The sequence below is a fragment of the Uloborus diversus genome, chromosome 3 (genome assembly GCF_026930045.1).
Source record: "Uloborus diversus isolate 005 chromosome 3, Udiv.v.3.1, whole genome shotgun sequence".
In the NCBI taxonomy this organism is placed as follows: domain Eukaryota; kingdom Metazoa; phylum Arthropoda; class Arachnida; order Araneae; family Uloboridae; genus Uloborus; species Uloborus diversus.
The window spans coordinates 44,523,661-44,543,246 of record NC_072733.1 but is presented as its reverse complement, the minus strand read 5'-3'; the positions used below and the strand labels follow the sequence as shown (position 1 = coordinate 44,543,246).

The window sequence follows — 19,586 nt, the reverse complement described above, 5'->3', positions numbered from 1 at the left end:
TCTTCTTTTGCATTTGTTCTTAAAGCCTTTGAATTCTCTACAGTGCTGCTGTGCAAAAAATACTTAATGCTTTTGATTGAAAGTTTTTGCATGGGTGTTGCTTAGTTTAATTCAATTGATGAATATTGATTTGTGATAGTTATTAAGGTAAATTGTTTCATTATTAGTTTTCTGATGTGTTACAATGTGCCAACAATATCCTTTACAAAAGAAAATATAACAAGGTTAATAGGCACAAATTTGCAGGGAACTGCAGATATGCCTTTTAGGAAAAACAACTTCAAAAATGAATCTTTTTGAGAAGAACTGCATTATGATGCTGGTGATAAAAAGTTTTTGATAGCCTACTATTCTTAAAAAAAAGATGATTTTGAAAGCTGCTCTCTTCATATTTTCTTGCCTATTAACACTAGTAAAAGTTAAACCAGTCAAAATATTCAATGCTAATTGATTAATTTATTTTGGTGTATTGTTCAGTAGAAAACAAACATCCTAATTTTTAGTTGTTGGTAATGAATCAACATATTTGTATGAAAATACTTTTTTTTATGCAAATATGCTGATGAAAAACCACACAAAGTTTTGCACTGTGATTGGTTATCTGAGTTAGATTGTCTTCTAGTTCAATTAAATTCCTGTTGCCAACATAACAAGTAATTTTAAAAGTTCAAATTACCTGATTTTCATTTTGTGAAGTAATGATTTTTTTCGATTTTGCGTAAATGATATACTATGCCTGCATATAGTGATGCTACAGCAATGGTGTTTTTTTTTTTTTTTTTTTTCAAAACTAATTATGGAAAATTTAAATCAAATGTATAAGAATCAGAAGTTTTTTCTGTGTAGATAAAAAGTTATGATAATAATTCCATCCAAAGTCATTTATCTTTAACATAAAGGCATACCTGATTATTATTATTATTATTATTATTATTTTCAGTGGTTGTAAAAGTAAAGCACTAAAAATTAAGACTCTTACTAATACTTTAATGAAGAAAGATGAAAAAAACTGACATTTTTTTACCAACACTCAAATTAACTCTTTGATTTTGCTATGTCTTTTAAAGATTATTTTGTTTTAGATAGTTTTGTTGATTAGTTTGTGTTTGAAATGCAATTTTTTGAATTATTGAGGTTGGTTGTAATGACATTGAAGTCCTTAATGACTTTCAAACTAAGAGTTTGTAAAAAAAAAAGAGGATAATTTTAGAAATAGCAAATCAAATTTTATATTACAATACAATAAAAACAGTCTGCATGAATGATGTAAGAGCCTTTATACAACCAAATTGCTTTGCATGACTTTTATGAAACTGGCTTTATTATGTTAGCAGTTACTCTGACATAGGCAGATTTACAGGGGTGCCAGAGGGTGCACTGCACCCCCAAAACCCCAGAAACGCAGTTGGGTGAAAAAATTCATAACTGTTATACTAGTAAATTTACTTGAATCCAGTGTATCACCACACTTCGCTAGTGCAAGAAAAACATAACTGTGCTTTTATATTAAGAATTAAAGTAATTTTATCCATTTGAAAAACAAACCTAATAAATAATTTAATGCAAATAAAGAAATTTCTCAAACAATTTATTCTTCAGTGCTGTGTTATTGTATAGAATAATTGCCTGTTCTGTAATTGGGCATTAATTCGTATATCAATACCAATTCTTCTATTTTGAAACAACTATGGCTAATAAAGTCCAAAAAAAAAAAAAAAAAAAAAAACATTGACTGTTGCAACAAACTTAATCAATATAATCTACTCCGAAATCAACTAAAAACCAACATTTTTAAGGTAAATTTTCAAAAAGTTTTGAAGGAGGACTCCCGGAAATTTTGCTGCAGTCAGGGCCCGATTAAGAAATCCAAAGGCCAAATACATTTTTGCCCCCCCCCCCCCTGTATTTAAACTTCATAACTTTAGCCATTTGCTGAAACAATTTTAGTCCTAGACTGAAGTAGTTTTAGCCATTTGAGGGCCCTAGGCCATGGCCTATTCAGTAATCAGGCCCTGCCTGCCATGCTGCATCCAGGGGAAGGGCACAAGACGGGTGACCCTCCCCACAAAATGCTGAGTTGATGTTTTTAAAAAAATATTCTTTATTATTGAATGGAAGAAAAGATCTCATTTTGGGAAAATGCAGTTATTTTAAGAAAAAAAAAAGAATGTTGGGAAAAAATCTTAAAACGAATTGTGTGCCTCCCCTCCCCTTGCACAATCCTCTTTCTTTCATATTTCCTCTCTTTTTTTTATTTTTTTTTATTTTGTTTTCATTTTTTCTAATAGTCCTCAAAATTTTTCTTCTCTGAAACCCCTCTCCAGCCAAAGTTATTACAGAGAATCTCAAATTTTGTTTATTGGGTTTCACTTTTGCAAAATTTCCAAGAAAGATCCGCTAATCACCTAAAAACATCGAAAATCATTTAAAATTGCCTTTTTAGAGCTTCAGTTTTAAAAAACTGCAGTGTCCCTAACGTTACCAAATATGGTCTTACACTCATGTGTTTAAGACTTTAATTTTGGAAAATATTCGAACAACGGCCTCCGATCCCCTTTCTCTAATATTATCAAAAGATTGTTAATATTTTGGTTTTGAAAACTACTATTTCGTAATATTTAGTGGGAGAATCCTTTTTCTTAATACCATGGAATATTGCATAAGAACTTCATTTTTAGGACTTCAATTTCGAAAATTTTCCAGGGAAGAGCTCCAGAACACCCCGTCTGGTAACAGCATCAAAAGTTGTCCACCATAGTGTTTTTGGAACTTCAATTATGAAAAATTAAAGACTTATTTCTATCTGTTTTTCAAAAAATCTATTGGAGACAGTCCATAAGTCTCATTCCTAACCCAAACTATAAATGTTGAACTATAATCACATTTATAAGACTTTTTCTAAAATAGCCTTGGAGCCCCACGCACCTTTCTTGCCCCTAAAATATCACCAAGAACTGTAAAACTGCGTTTTTAAAACTACTATTGCAATTTTTTTCTGGGGCATGAATGCACTTCCAAACCAGAAGCTGGATTCACCCCTTGCTTCTAAACGCATTGACTTTCATTGAAGACTTTCTGAAGTTTGAAAGGTTAAGAATTACCAATCCCCTAATATTACTAAATATGGTTTACATCGTGTTTTTTAGACTTAAAAGTGCACCCCGCCCTAAAATTACTTTCTGATTTCGCCACTGCCTTGTTATTCTAGGAATACCCCACCCCTCCCTCTCCAGATCCCTGTTGTTGTTGCACCCCCAAAACTTTCGACCTAAATCCGCCTATGTACTCTGAGTCTGGTACATCAATATATTTACTAAAATTAATTTCAGTATCAGATTTTAAAATTTTAACTACTCCCTCTAGTTTAGAAATGTGCCGTATTATATTTTTAATGTTCCAACTGTCTGTAGTGTATGTAATCGGGGTCTTTTTCTGTATTGCCGACTTTATGACTGTTTTATTTTTTGATTGATTTCGGATTGTTTTTTTTTTTCTAGTTCCCCAAACACCATTCATATTTGTACATGCACTCATATCTTGTTGAGCCCTTAAATTTCCAGTTCTTGTCCAAATTTTGTTGAGATCTTGATAATAAAGCAATTAGTTATTTTTAATGAGGACTGGCTTTGACCTGCAATTAATTGATATTACACCTATACATAATTAGAATTAAAAGTAGTGATGTTGTTGACTGCATGGTTTCGTTAGGTAGAAAATTTACATAAAAATGTTCATTTTACTATTTATCTCGCATTTCTTAATCATGAAATCTTATTTCGTTTTGTTATTGTATTAGTTTGATTGCAGTGTATTTTTCCATGTTTGAAAGTTTTTGAAATTCTTGTTTTCGATACTCATTAAGTTATTTTTCCTTTCCATCTAGTTTTTGTTTCCTTTACCAAGAGCTCAAGGCTATGAATTTATAATGCTTCAGTTTCTTCAACATAGTTGTTATTTTACTTCATTAATAAATTATCAAGTAAGTAAATTCATTTTCCTACTTGCAGTTTTTTGAACCAAACAACTAGATTTTCTAAAATTAACCATTATTTGATACAAAATTATCATATGTTCGTATGATAATTTATCATGAAATTTTTTCACAAATAAAGCTTTTGATTATTTCTTTTTAAATTAAAGAAAGACTAGTTATCGATTGAAAACAACTCATGCACAATATTGAAAGAAATTTTTTTGAACTTTCCAGCATTAAAATAGGTGACTTTAGATTTAATGTTTTAAGATTTCCTGAAGTAAAAAAAAGCCCTCTATTATGCTTTGCCAACATAACAATTGTTAAGCAAATTCAACTTTGAAACAGTTTTTCATCTTTCCATCTCAATTCAAAGCTTTTAAATGAAAATTAGTGTGCACAGTAAAAAAAAAAAACAGATCACTCTTGAAAATGCAGCTGTTATGCATGGGGTTAACAGAAATGCATGATAATTCACTTTCTTCTGATTTTGGAACACACTTATTTGAATAACAATATCTTTGCAGTTAAAACTTATTCTGAAGTGCAAATATGTTAATATATTCTGAATATTAGTTTTAAAATTTGTGAAATGATCTATTCAACGCCAAAACCAGTATAACGCAAAAGCTCTGGTCCAAAGGTGTGCGTTATAATGGTCTTCTAAACTTACTTAACTATTTAAACATGCACGTTCCCCACTAGCGCAGCGGGTTTTTTGGGCACAAGTCTTTACACGTGAATTACCTACTGTATAAGGATTGGTAACAATGTTAAAACCAAGATTTGGGGGGGGGGGAGGTTTACCCATTCCCCCTTTCCTTACTTAGCTGCCCAGTGAACTTCCGCAAAAGTAGTTTCATCTAGGTTATGATTTACCCTTTATGCATTTGCCGGCCAGATCCTCAAACCTAACCCCATGCGTGTTTCATTTTTATTTCTTTATGGGGTTTCGTGAAAGACAGTGTTTATACACTGCCATTGTCTAGAACATTGCAAGAACTGAAAGATTGCATGTGTGTAGCATTACGAAAAATTGACAGCGAAACACTCCAATATGTATGTTATATATGTGTGTCGCGTTATGAAAGGTGCACACATCAAACACTTGTGAGTGAAAAAAACCTTTCACAGTTTATCTTTATTTTTATGTATCATTTATAGAGCTAAGTATGATAGTTTATGAAACATAAGTTTTTAAAACTGGGATATTCTTTTATGCTAACTCTATATTTCATTTTCTATAATTCATAAACTTACTAATTAAAAGAAACAATCTCATTTATTTGTTTTATTCATTTCTAAATAAGACGACATGATCTATATTTTAATGTAAAATTGCTTTATAGTCAAAAATAATGTTAGTTGGCTTTTAAACTTTTTAAAAGCATTGACTCTTATTAATGCAAACTATTTTTTTTTCTCCTTATAGGCATTTCAAGAAAATGCTCCTGTATGTTTAACAATTAACTACTTTACTGAATTCCAAAATGATAAAGGTAATATCAATTTTGTTGTAATTAAGTTTGGAAATTAATGCAAGAATATTTTATACATCCTAATAATATATGTTATGTGTGTATGTATCTCTGTATTATACAAACTTCATTTGAATGCCTTTTATTTTGCATTTTGTATAATACTTTGACTAGTAAAGAGTTTGACATAGTATTTTTTTGAATTTTAATCTTACATTCACCAAAATATCTCTTAATCCTTTACCAGTGGATTAGAAATAAGCCAAAAAACACCTTGAGGTGGAACACATTTCAACAGAATTTATTCTTGTTGTAAATGGCAGGTAACACGTTCCTAGTGTACAAACACCAGTGATAAAAACATACATTGGTACTGTTGGGAGAAATGCATTTTTTATCTGCCATCTTGATTTAAAGTTTAAGTTTAAGTTATTAAGAACAATTTAAAAGTTAACTTTTAAGTCATTTTTGTTGACATGGGGAAACGCAAAAAGGAATGAAAATTACTAAATGAAGAATTACAAGCATAGCATATACTGACACCCTGGCTGTGAAATTCCTTTTTCTTCTTGTTTTTTTCCCCTTTTCATTTTTTTTTTTTTTTTTTTTTTTTTTTTTTTTGATGTCAAAAAAAAACTCTTGAACCTATCAAGTATTATGGTGCAAACCGCTAATTCATACGACAGTTTGTCTGTTTTCTATGAATTTTTTAAATGTGTCAAGGACTTCTCGGACACCCTGTATATCTGGTAATGTCTAGTAAGTTAATTAGTACTTCAATTTAATATTTTAGTTTTTTCTGATTATTTATTTATTTTACTTTTTGTAAACTTAACTCTAGAAATTACTAAATTATTGCTAGTCACAGATTTTTTCACTACAGTGAAGCACCAATTATAAGTTTCTCTTTTATACATTTTTATCAATTATACGTTTTTTAAATTGGTCCCTGCAGAGCCTAATACACATAGCTTTAAAAAAAAGTTTTAGATTTATTGTTTGTTTAGGGTCTGGTGGGGGAAAGTGGTCATTCGTTAAATGAATGGCTATAGCTTGGAAATAAATGTTCGAATGAATGTGACAATTTTATTATAGAGTAGGGCAGTTAGAAACTACATTTTGAATACAAAATTTTACAATTGGCAAAATTTTATTTGGTAAAAAAAAATATTTTGTGTGAATATGAAAATTTTTTAAATCTAAACACCTCTTTTAACTTCCTTGGGAAATTTTGTTTGTTAGAATTATGAACAGATTGACTGCATAGGAAGCTTCCTACATGTCTTAAGACCTCGTTCTCATTAGCAGTTAGCTGAATCTCTTTTAGATAATTTTTTAGAACAATTTAAATAAGATGGGGTAAAGTGGTCATAATATTAGACTTAACAAATATTGTTATTCTAATGACACTTAATCGTTAAGTATAAGGCAGATATAAATTAAATATTAATTTTACTTAATATGTATTATTTTTACAGTAAACAGTGTTAACTATATGAGTATATGCATATGCATATACTCGTGTAGTCCCGTATATAGAGGTATTCACATAAATGCACCAATAAATACGAATATGGGTATCTGCAAGTATTTTTAATCTATACAGATATACATTTGACTATACACATATATACTCACTTATACTCGTTACTCAGGTAGACACGAAAATACGCATACGTACTCGAGTTGACACTTACATACAAGCATATTATATACAAGTAAAGAGGGTGAGTTTAAACTTTTGGGCAAATTATTAAAATGTGTTAGAGGAGAGGATAAGAAGCAAGAATCATAAGGAACATATGGTCACAAACACAATGCTTTTGCACTACATACATGTAAAGCCAGAAACTGATGGATGCAAAACAGGTCACAAATTTATATTACACACAGAAAATTTTACACAACATTTTAGGTCTCAAGAAAGTTTTAATGGGATTGATGAAATTTGCGACCTGCAGCTATAATACATGTGCGTTGCAATCACAAAGCACTCTCTGTTGCAATAACGAGACTTTTGAAAAAGTTCTTTCTGTCGCTGCGCTTTGTTGCGAATACAGGCCGTAACTTTTAACAACTGCTCTAAATATTTCTTAAAAACTAAAATGTTGGATAAAATCATCTTTGTGTAACAAAGTTGCGATTTGTTTGCATTCATCAGTTTCCGGCTTTGTGTGCATGTAGCGCGTCAGCTAACATAAGTTCCTTATAATTCTTTGCTTCTTATTCTCCCCTCTCACACTCCTTAGATTTTTACCCAAGAGCTTGGATTCATTCTGTAGGCATACATGTATATAAGCTTAAAAACTCGTGCATACATCAGTACATGTACTGATGTATGCACGTAAATGTACGTATATACGTCTAATACAGGTATATAATCGTGTTTGCACATATACATACGTATATACTCGTGCTTCACAATATATATGAGTCATTCCATTTCAAATCAGGCAGGAAGGTATGAAAAGTGTCACCGATTTTTTGGAAAAAAATACAGTAGTTAAAACTAAGGTACATATGAACTATCCCGAAAGGATTTTGCAAGAAAATTTTTTTTTTCTTCAGTCACAGCCTATTAAAATTCTGCACAAAATCCGCCATTTTGGACAAAACCGGCAAAACACTCCATTTGAAATGGACACTATTTCAAAAGTATTTAACGTATTCGAATAATTCTTTTTTCTAAAAATAAATAAGGACCTTTATGTCCTCTAGACATCATTTTTGAAAGTTTAGTTAGATTTTTTGATAAAGAAAAAAATTCATTTTTGCCGCCAAAAAACTGCATTTTTACCAATTTTATGATTTTTCTTCTCCATGAAAAAAAAGTTTTTTTACTAAACAGAGATGGCAGTCTAAAGCCCTTATATGATAGTTTCATAACATATTTTATTAGAATCCTTGAGTGCATACAGCCTCGTAAATAAAATTTGAAATTTTGAAATTTTTCAAAAATTAGCGATTTTTGAAGTGATTTTACTCAAAAAACCCATTTTTTAAAAATCTAAAAATTGGCTCATTTGAACCCCATATAATGTTTGACTAGTGGATAGACACCGCATCCGGTATTTTTTCCCGTAAAATGTTTTATGAATTTTTGAAAGTGACCTTATCGCCCATGGCATGCATGTAAAATAAAAATGTCTAATAATTTCAGTCACTGAAAATCTGATTATATTAGTGCCTAATAGCTACAAAAACGGTGCACTTTATCAGGAACAACTAAAATCTTACTGACTTTTAATAATATATCAGTAACAAACTGCTTTTGATGATCCAGTAAATTCGTCTTTTTGTAAGATTCTGTGTGTAGTTTATAGATAGAAGAGCCTTTGGTGATTATATTAATGACTAGCTATAATAATGATGTACTTTATCAGTAACAGTTAAAATCTTTCCTTTTTTTAAATAAATACTAGTTTATTTCGTCTCCAAAGCTATGCAATCACCGTTACTTTAATATGCAGCAACAAATCATATTTTTTCTCTTTCAATAGTCATTCTCTTCAACTCAGTTACACGACAGGGGAAATCATCAAAGCGAAGAACAATACAACGCATTTAAAACGATTAATTTTAATTTCGTGCTTTGGTTGTCATTGGCGAATGTTGCCACATAATTTTTGGATCCTACCTCGTATGATTATTTTTATACGTAAGAATATTTATACTAAATTCTAACCGTAAAACTCACTTGTAGTTTAAGAATTTAAAAAGCCCACCTGTTTTATGAGAAGTAATCAATTGAACATAGTTGTAAGTTGAGGTAACCAAACAGATCACTAAAGGTGACTATTATAGCCAGGGATCCAATTTCTAACAAAAGAAGTGCAGGATCCCTATAGTCTTCAGAACTTGTTTTAATGCTTAAGTGGCCTGAATTCGGTCAAAAATTCGAGTAAAACAAATAAGGAAGTATGGGAGCTCAGCTCCCATAACAATTAGGCGCTGATCAACAGAAAAATATATTTATATAACGAAATACAAAAAGGCGAATTGACTGAGTCATCAGATATTTTGAAAAAAAACTGCTGGGTTTCATTCAGAATGGCATACGAATGATGTGAAAAAAAAATTGACTTCATATTCGAATTCAGTTTTGAGTTATTTTGGTTTTACTACAAAATTTTAAGGTGTACGAACGCTTTTGGGAGCCACTGAATTAGTCATTAATATAATCACCAAAGGCTCTTCTATCTAAAGGCTACACGCAGAGACTTACAAAAAGACGAATTGACTGGGTCATCAAAAGCGGCTTGATATTGTTATATTATTAAAAGTCAGTAAAATTTTATTTGTTGCTGATAAAGTGCACCATCATTGTAGCTATTAGGCATTAATCCATTAATATGATCAGATTTTCAGTGACTGAAATTATTAGAAATTTTTATTTTACATGCATGATATGGGCGATAAGGTCACTTTCAAAAAATCATAAAACATTTTATGGGAAAAAATACTGGATGCGGTGTCTATCCACTTGTTAAGCATTATATGGGGTTCAAATGAGCCAATTTTTAGATTTTTAAAAAAATGGGTTTTTTGAGTTAAATCACTTCAAAAATCGCTAATTTTTGAAAATTTTCAAAATTTCAAATTTTTTTTCCGAGGCTGTATGCATCCAAGGATTCTAATAAAATATATTATGAAACTATCTTATAAGGGCTTTAGACTGCCATCTCCGTTTAGTAAAAAAAACTTTTTTTCATGGAGAAAAAAAATCATGAAATCAGTAAAAATGCAGTTTTTTCGCGGCAAAAATGAATTTTTTTCTTTATCAAAAAATCTAACTAAACTTTCAAAAATGATGTCTAGAGGACATATAGGTCCTTATTTATTTTTAGAAAAAAGAATTATTCGAATAGGTTAAATACTTTTGAAATAGTGTCCATTTCAAATGGAGTGTTTTGCCGGTTTTTTCCAAAATGGCGGATTTTGTGCAGAATTTTAATAGGCTGTAACTGAAGAAAAAATTTTTTTCTTGCAAAATCCTTTTGGGATATTTCATATGTCCCTTAGTTGTAACTACTGTAATTTTTTCAAAAAAATCGGTGATGGTCATGTGACAGACCCTGCCTGATCTGAAATGGAATGGCTCATATATATATATATATATATATATATATATATATATATATATATATATATATATATATGTATATATATATATATATGTGTGAGTAGACACAAACATGCACTGGATGTATCCACGAATTAACTCGTGTATACTCGTATATGTGTGTATGTACACTTATATGTGTGTTTGCATCTACTGTACAAGTATATACTCATGTATGCACGTATGTACTCGAGATACAAGTGCATACATGCATATGATGTTCGTTTACACGCGTATATACCCGTACCAACACGTGACACGTATATACTCGTGTAGACACGTATATACTCCTGTAGGTAATCACGTACACATGCTTATATACTAGTGTATACACGTATATACTTGACTAGGCACGTGCATGCATGTATCTGATGTATACATGTATCTACTCATATATGAACGTGTTTACTGATGTTTACATGACACGTATTTATTCGTGTATACACACATATGCTTGTGCATATACTTGTAATTATAAAAATAACAGAAATATACAAATATTAGGGTTGTTTATAATGGTTTTGCATCTATTTTTAACTATGACCACTTTACCCCATGCTATGACCACTTTCCCCCACCCCATGGGGTAAAGTGGTCATAAATACAAAGGGAAAAGAAAGTGTTATAAAGCTACTTAAATCAATATTTATTTTCCTAAAACTCAGTGTACTGTGTTCTTTAATAATGCGATGTAAAATAAAAACAAAAAGAGTTTAAATGTTTAAAGAATTTATTGTATCTATTATTCACATAAGTTGAAAACCTACGATTTTATGACCACTTTACCCCACCAGACCCTATAAAATGAAATATTTATTTTTAAAAATTTAAAAGAGAAAAAAAGAAAAAACAAGCTTAAATATTTCACTATTCACCAGTAGTTTTACATCATTATTGATGCATGTTTGAAACTTGTTTTATTTTAAAAAATCATTTTGCAACTAAAACTGTTTTTCAGTATTTTTCGTAATTGGAAAATTGTTTATCATATCACATTTTTCACAGAAAAGATAATAAATTTGTTTACACATATATTCATATCTATATAAAAAAAAATGTATGATTTATTGAGATTAAAAAAATATTAAAATTTTTTTTTTGATGCGTAGATCCTTGGTAGCAAAATGATAAAGTTAAAACTCTGTAATTATTTCATGTGTGTCACTAGTCATTGTTGCATGATTGTTTTTTAGTTATAATAGTAGTTGAGATAGTTACATTTCACTAGAATTTGAATTTTTAGAAACATATAAAAAGCATAGATCAGATGGTTCCAATTTAATTTTCACAAAACACTAATTTAGATATTCTTATGAAAATTTAATGTTTTTTTTTTCACAAATTGCATCCCATGAGTCATGGAAAGTTAAAGCAGAAGTCATGAATTTAAAAACTTGAAATGTAGCAAATATGTTGCACTTATTAGAAGTATTTATAAAGTTCATGAAATTATAAAGTTCATGAGTAAAAAGATGAAAAAGAAGTGAAGAGTCCGAGTCGAAAGATATTGGTTATGGTGCAAAGAAGGAACCATGACAAAAATTGATAATGAAGATAAGTATTTCTTTTTGACTGTTAGAAGCTGTTACATTGCCAAAGCTAAATATTTAGAAAATTCATATCATTAGCCCCTTTTGTATGACAGCCATTATTATTAACTTAGCACAAAAATAAATGAATTCCAAAGAAAAATTATCTTGTTTGCAAGACCACTTGATTCAGTTGCATATTCAAGGCTTTACAGTTGACAAAAAAAATTAAGAAAAAAAAGGAATGCCTGTTATACATGTTTGATGAAGACCTATCTGTTATAACTAATAATTACAATATCAGAACCAATATTTGTAACTACTGGCATGAAATTTCAAAGCTCACCGGCTGCAGTGGAAACATACAATATCAAAGTCTTTCTGTGGTTGCAAAAGCTACTTTGGTAATATCTCCCTCAAATGCCTAACTTGAAAGAGGTTTTTCTCATTAATAACAACTTAGTAACAAAAGAGAGATCATCTCTTTCAGAGTTGACAATAAAATGGATTTGCATTTGTAAAGATGCAGTCTGTTTGCACTACATTAAATCCATCAAAATTACTCGAAAGTTGTTGGAAAAATTAGTTGGAATGGTGACAAAAAGAAGTTATAGAAGAACAGAATAACTGCAAAATGATTTTTTAACATTCATAAGAAAAATGAATATTAATTTTCATTATTTCATTTTTTTTTATTCAGTTGTATGTGTGTACATCAGTTTGAATATTAACTTGCTATAAAAGGATTTATTTATCTGTTAATTATACTATTTCAATGCTTGTCTAATTTAAAATTTAAGAATGTATTAAAAATTGCATTGCTATTCTTTCTTTTTTGTTACTGAATTAGCTACTTTTAATTTAACGTAATATTTTTGTCAAAACCTTTAATCAACATTAGACAAAAGTTGGAAATTTATATATATATATATATATATATATATATATATATATATATATATATATATATATATATATATAACCAGCATAAAAAGCTTTTCTATTTCTGTAATGAAATGTTTATTTGTGTACGTATTACAAAGTTAAATTCATTAAATGTATTTCCTTTTAAATAGCCTGTTTAGATTTACCCAAATTCAAATCCTAACATGAAATATTTCTACTTTATAATGTGTCAGTGTTAAACAATAAAAATTGAATACATTCTATTTCAGTTTTCAAGATTAAATTTGAAAACTTTTATCATCCATTACGAAAATCAAGCGTATAAATTACATGAAAACTTGATATTTGTTGTACTAAAATTTTATCAAAATTGTGTCCTAAATTTTTTGAAATCACCACTCTGACCCCTGCAGAATAAAAAATATAGATGTATATGCTGAAGAATTTGAAGGATTGCTTGATAAATCATATTGTAACAAAGAAATTCACTTTGCTTAAGAATAATTTATTTTCCATCATTAGTTAATGAATAGTTGTTTTTCTGTTTAATATGATTGTATAACACAAATTTTAGAAAAAGGCTAATTTGTCTAGGATTTTCCTAGCTTTCACTCATTCAGTGACTTGTAAGTACTGGCATCCTGTCCAGTTTCTATGTAATTTTTAGTCTGACACACCTACACAGCACACATGCCAGTTAGACGTAACTTTTGAACCACCTTGTATATTATCGTACTTGAATTGGCAAAATGGCAGAAAAAACCAAGGGTTCTGTGGTGAAGGAGGGAGAGGGGGTAACCTAAATTGTGTCCTGCACCAATGTATTGAAAGTTTCTTGATGTGATAAAGAACAGTAAGAAAAGGCACTTTTTTCATGAAGCTGTATTAAAGTTATGAGGACAAAATGCAGACTTTATCCTTAAATAAATAGGAATTGTTTGTAAGTGCAACAAGTTTGATTTGTGTGTAGTTAATGCTCAAATTTAATGATGCGTGCGTATAATATGGTATTGTGCTACTGATAGAGTAATGTGAATTTTTCCTTTTATTACATCTAGTAAGTATCATCAAGAGTTAAAACCGAAGAATTTAGTATTATAAAGTATTTATCAATTGAAACAGATAAACATGAGAAACCTATATGGTGAAAATTATTTTCATAATTAGAGATCCTTTTGATTTACAGGCATTGTTTTAATGAAAGGGGAATATGATGACAAAGTTTTGGTATGTTGATTTTCAAATATATTTATTTATTATTATTTTTTTTCTAATAAAGCACTGTGAAACCATAGATCATTAAAAGGAATAGATAGGCCTTTCTCCTACAGCGCAGCATATTTCGGCCGCAGAAAGTGGGTTCATCATGATTCTCCCAAGAATCACGTTATCAAGAAACATCGTATCTCCCTCTTCTCGAGCAGCAATGACATCACAATGCGAAGCGTCATTAAAAGTCTAGGATTGTCTGAAGATTTTCATTATACTAATGTGAGAAATCTCTATCTGTGGGAATCTGAGATTTTCTAGCGAACGAAGGTTTGATGAATGCGATGCTAGAGCCAATCTTATTAAAAAATTTAAAGACTTTCTGGCTAACAGAAACCTTTGTGCTAAAGGCGATTAAAGTCCCTCGCAGAGACAAAATTTTGAATATTTTAAACAATTTACTGTACATGCGGAGCATTATATTAAGTTACTGAAAACAAGTGATGAAAAATTAATTATAGGATGTCTGAGAAAAACTAGATTTTTAGGTTCATAATTTCTATGAAAACTGCTGGGAATATATAAAAAGTATGTAAGTGCCCGAATTCCAGTTCTAAACTATATAATGACTTATATGCTTAATCAGGATCACCTTGAAACATTTTTCAGTGCGAATAGGTTGCGACGGGGGTTCAAAAATATTCAGACAATTTCAAAATGCCAAGAAAAAAGATTATTGATTCACACTGGAATTGAAGAGTTCAGTTTTTTGAATTGAGCTGATTTTGACAACCTTCAAATTTGAAACACAACAAAAAAGCTTTGGAAGAATACAACTTTTCTTCCACAACTTGCGCTCTGTTGTGAACTGTGACGACTGTAAAGTAGCCTTAACTACAACAAACCAAAAAACAGGATTAAGAATTTTGGGACACATTCAAGTATAATAGCTTATTGCAACCATCGAAAGATGTATATTTCAGCAGAACAACTGAGGTGTTAGCTGAGAATGTTAAAAAGTTTTCGGAAAATAACACAAAAATATAATGGTACTTATGACCTCAAGAGTTATGTTTTTCTAAATTTAAATGAGCATATGTTGGAAACAGAAGCAGCTGATAATCACATTAACAAGTTTATAAAATTAATCGGTTTTAAATATTTAAGCATTGGAATGTATAACCCAGTTAATTCATACAATGAAATTAATTCACAAAGACCAGTACATGGGAGACTAACAAAATTAATACTGTTTAAGGGATAATAATCACTAGTTTTCTTCACCCTTGATATTAAATTGTCAGAACTATCATTTTGTTGAACCAAAAAAAAAAAAAAAGAGGAGGGGATGGGGAGTCAAACGACCATTCATGTAGTTTATAACTGTGCTGAAAAGTAACAAATTTATTTTCTGAGCACTTAAGAAAAAAAAACAAAAAAAAAAACTGAAGTTGACTAAAACTCATGAACAAACCAAAATTAGTGTTTGATTAATATATTACTGGGGTGTAACGCATGCAAATACTGTTTAATTAAATTAACTGATATTCGATTCTTTTTACATTTGTATTTCTAATTGATTTAGGGTTTTAAATATGGTTTTATGAAAAATTGTTGCAATGGTTTCAAAAGTTGCGGAAAAAGTACGCGTTGAATCTATTTATTTGTATTTGAAAAATTTGGTTTAAATAAAATTTAGAAGGTTAATTTTTGTTGAAGATATTTTTCCTTTATATTTAACATTGAAGACATCTATTTTTACTTAGTATTTAAGGCACTTGAAAAAAGGTTTAAATAGCTCATGCGTCTGCACAAAAGTCATGGGAAAATATCTAATAGACCATTCCATGAAAAAGCTGCCATTTTGTCCTGCATTTCATTAAAAAGTGATAACTTAAAAAGGTAATGAACAACATTTTTTGCTAAAGTACGCACATACATTTGTGATTTCTTAAGCAAAAGTTTTTTGTTCATTCCACCTTTTAATTATTACTTTTAATGAAACATATGAGCTGTCACTTACGGACAAAATGTCCACTTTTTCTGGAATTTCGTTTTATTTTCCTTAATTGTGCAAATGATCACGGTGAAAAGGGATTCTCTTCGATAAGGGAAAGTTTCTTGTGAGGGGTGTCCCATGATCACGTTATGTCCAACGGGGGATGTTGACGTGCGCTCTGAGGAGAAACGCGGGGAGAAGGCACATCTACTTTATTTTAAGATCTATGTGTGAAATCCTGATTTTACATTGTTTATTTCATACGTTATCCCGTTTCCAGCTGAAAAATTCTGATTAGTACATTTTTCTACCAACAAATCAAAATAAATTTTTATCTACAAGACCAAGACTTTTTTTTTTTTTTTTAAGATTTCGTTTTCTTTTTTAAGAATAGCTTTTATAGCTGTTAGAAGCCGTTTTGAAAATCTTTTTCGTCTGTTTTATTGTCCTCTGTCTGTAAGAGGGATTTTCTTGGATCATCCAGTCTTAATTCACAATAGTTGAGGACCAGAGCTGCAAACACGCTTCTTGAAAATCTTCCAGATGTGGATGACACGTGTCATTTTATCAAATCAGGATTTCCTTTAATATTGGATTTAATACTTGCGTCTGATGATAGTAATGAAGACAAAGAAAAAATAATGGATGGGTGTCCCCACAGGTGATCAAGTGATTCACAGCATAAAAACTAAAATAATTTTTATTTGCAAATTTCAACCAAGAAGCAAATTTACAACCAAACCAAAAAGCAAATTCATAAAAAGTGTCAGTATAGAATTTACTGTGAATGTGTGTAAAATAGTATCTAAAAACAAAAAATAATAAATATTACATATTTTGGCTTGTAGTAAATTTTAAAACAATATGCTTAGATTTTTAGTTCTACCCGCAATTGTACACTTTCTCACCTGCAACATTTTTTATCACTGGTCCAATAGAAAACTTAAAATCAAGGTTCCACTGTAATTGGTATTTTTATGTCCTAATTGTATAACTAACATGTACTGTAAAAGCCTATAAATTTTACTAAAGTATTTCACGAGTTTCTTGCTTCACTACAAACTCATTTGCAAGAGTTGAGCTTATTGATCTCCCCCCTCCCCCCTGGTTACTAAATTTTATAGTTTGAATGTTTTTCAGTGTTTTAAATAGATTTATTAAAAGTACAATAATGAAGTATAGCAAAACATAATTAACTTCAAAATTTAAATAATTGCTCATGGCATGAAAACATAAGTAAATTCCTAATCAAATAATGATGGTAATAATCATTATCTTTCAAGCAGATTTGAAAACACTTACCAAACCCTCAAAAACATAAGACTAACATTGTAAATAAAAATCATGAAGTAAATAAATTTTATGAAAAACAGGCGACTTTTTTCTCCGTTTTGATGTGATTAAAAAGTAACCACATTAGAAGAAAATTACAAATAAAAAGCGATTTTGCTTTTTTTTCATAAAAAAAGTAAAATCTGACCAGTATTGAATAAATTTTGTTATTCTAATATAATGCACAAAGTAAATTGCAATAAATTGAGTGCCTTGCATATCTTTTAAGCAATAATGTTAAAATTGGTAAAAGCATTGTAACTTGCTACTTTCCTAAATTTACCTAACATATTTAAGACTTTTAAAATTATTAATGGCATTACATAAATAAACTTAACATGTACTTTTTTGTTTAGTAAAAATTTAGAACTGTTGAAAAAATGTGTTCTATTGTTATTGTTTTGATAAATTTGTTAAAATTATCAAATGTTGAGGCGAAACAGGTTAGAGAAGAAAATAAAAATGGTTTTAAACATCTTTCATATGCAGCTTTTAGGGATATGAGTTTCGAAAAATTTAGAAACAGTTGGACGTAGCATGGTCGAATCTGTATGGATTGGCCCAGGAGTGATCACACAACTCCACCACATGCAACTGACAGCTACTTTTCTGGGGGCCGCAACATGAAAACTAGTGTATGCTAGTGTTGCTGAATTTATTTGACAAACAATCCCTTTCAAGGCTAAAGCCAAGCCGTAATTGCTTTAGAAAAAGGTTAAAAAAAACGTATAGGGTATCTGCATGAAAGATTGCAGAAGAAGCATCTTGCTCTGCTGCTAGACGAAATGCATTGTGGTTCATTAAATATAACCAATAGACCACAGGTTCAATGTTGCCAAGTATAATAACCCACAACTCATGATCATTAATTTAACTGTACTTTAGTTATCTTTTTCAATGGTAAAATAACCATATTGACTGAAACTCTAAATATTTTTTTCTCATTATAGAAAGTTCATGAAGCCCAATGCTTGGCCAATCAATTACAACTTTATTATGGAGGAACAGATGAGAAAAAAGAAAGATTACTTTGGAACTTTAATGAACAACCTGAAACATTTAGACATATGGATTTAATATCTAATTTTGAATACAACTTAGGGAAATAAAATGTTATTTATCAGAACTGCAATATATCATTAAATATATGTCTCAAATACTTGAAATAAATATTAGCCTTTTTCAGAACTGATGCTAGGGTTGCCAATCTAGAAACAATTTGAGGAGCAATGTGTAATGATTTTGAGGAGCATTTCGAAATTTTTGCGGAACAGTGCTGTATTTTTTTTTAAATCATTTTTAAAAAAATAAAACTACTTAACCAAGTATGGTTTTACACTTGAAAAACAAAATTTGCCGAACAAGATGATTTTTGGAAGATCACAGTAACCTTCCATTGGGGTGTCTCGAGTGGCAAAAAACAAGCAAAAAAAAAAAATAAATAAATAAATAAATAAATAAAATTTCAGAGAATTTTTTTTAGTTTGATGTTGCTGAATAGTTAGAATGGAAACAAAATTGCAAAATATAGATAAACATTTTAAGCACTAGCATAATAATAAATTTTAAATTAATAAAACTTTTACGCTCGCCAGGGGAATGCGGAGCAAAATGCATGGATTCCCTATTTTTGAAAAGCAACTCTACAGGATGCAGAGCAGTTGCCAACCATGTGATACTAATAGTGGACATTACGACTTATAATATTATTAAGATTAACACATTACACATTCTTCATTACTTAATACATTATGACTTGAAGAAGGACCCTTTGTGCTGCTATAGGTCTTAGGGGAAAAATGAATGAAATAAATTTTGTTTTGGTGATCCTATGACATCAAAACTTTCCAAATCCTGATGTGTTCTAGTTTAAATTAGGCGTTTTAAGGCACTCCCATGGAATATAAAAAGCATGTATGCTGCAAGTTCTGAGTCTGATAGTATTTCATACTAAAATTGCTATCACTTCTCAGTTTTTTGAAAATATCATAAGAGGGAAATACACATGACTTGGGAAGGAAACAGTAGCAGAGTCTGC

The 19,586-nt window shown here is 30.0% G+C and overlaps 1 protein-coding gene across 1 annotated transcript in view; it reads left to right on the top strand.

The window, feature by feature from the left end:
• Positions 1-18,835, top strand: part of LOC129219344 (ATP synthase mitochondrial F1 complex assembly factor 1-like) — a 254,835-nt gene extending 236,000 nt beyond the window's left edge. Inside the window, exons 6-9 of the mRNA XM_054853707.1 lie at positions 3,884-3,979; positions 5,406-5,472; positions 14,195-14,235; positions 18,499-18,835. Of these exons, the coding sequence (XP_054709682.1) occupies positions 3,884-3,979; positions 5,406-5,472; positions 14,195-14,235; positions 18,499-18,657 (363 nt within the window). The 3' untranslated portion in view covers positions 18,658-18,835. The remainder of the gene's footprint in view (positions 1-3,883; positions 3,980-5,405; positions 5,473-14,194; positions 14,236-18,498) is intronic.
• The last annotated feature ends 751 nt before the right edge of the window (positions 18,836-19,586 follow it).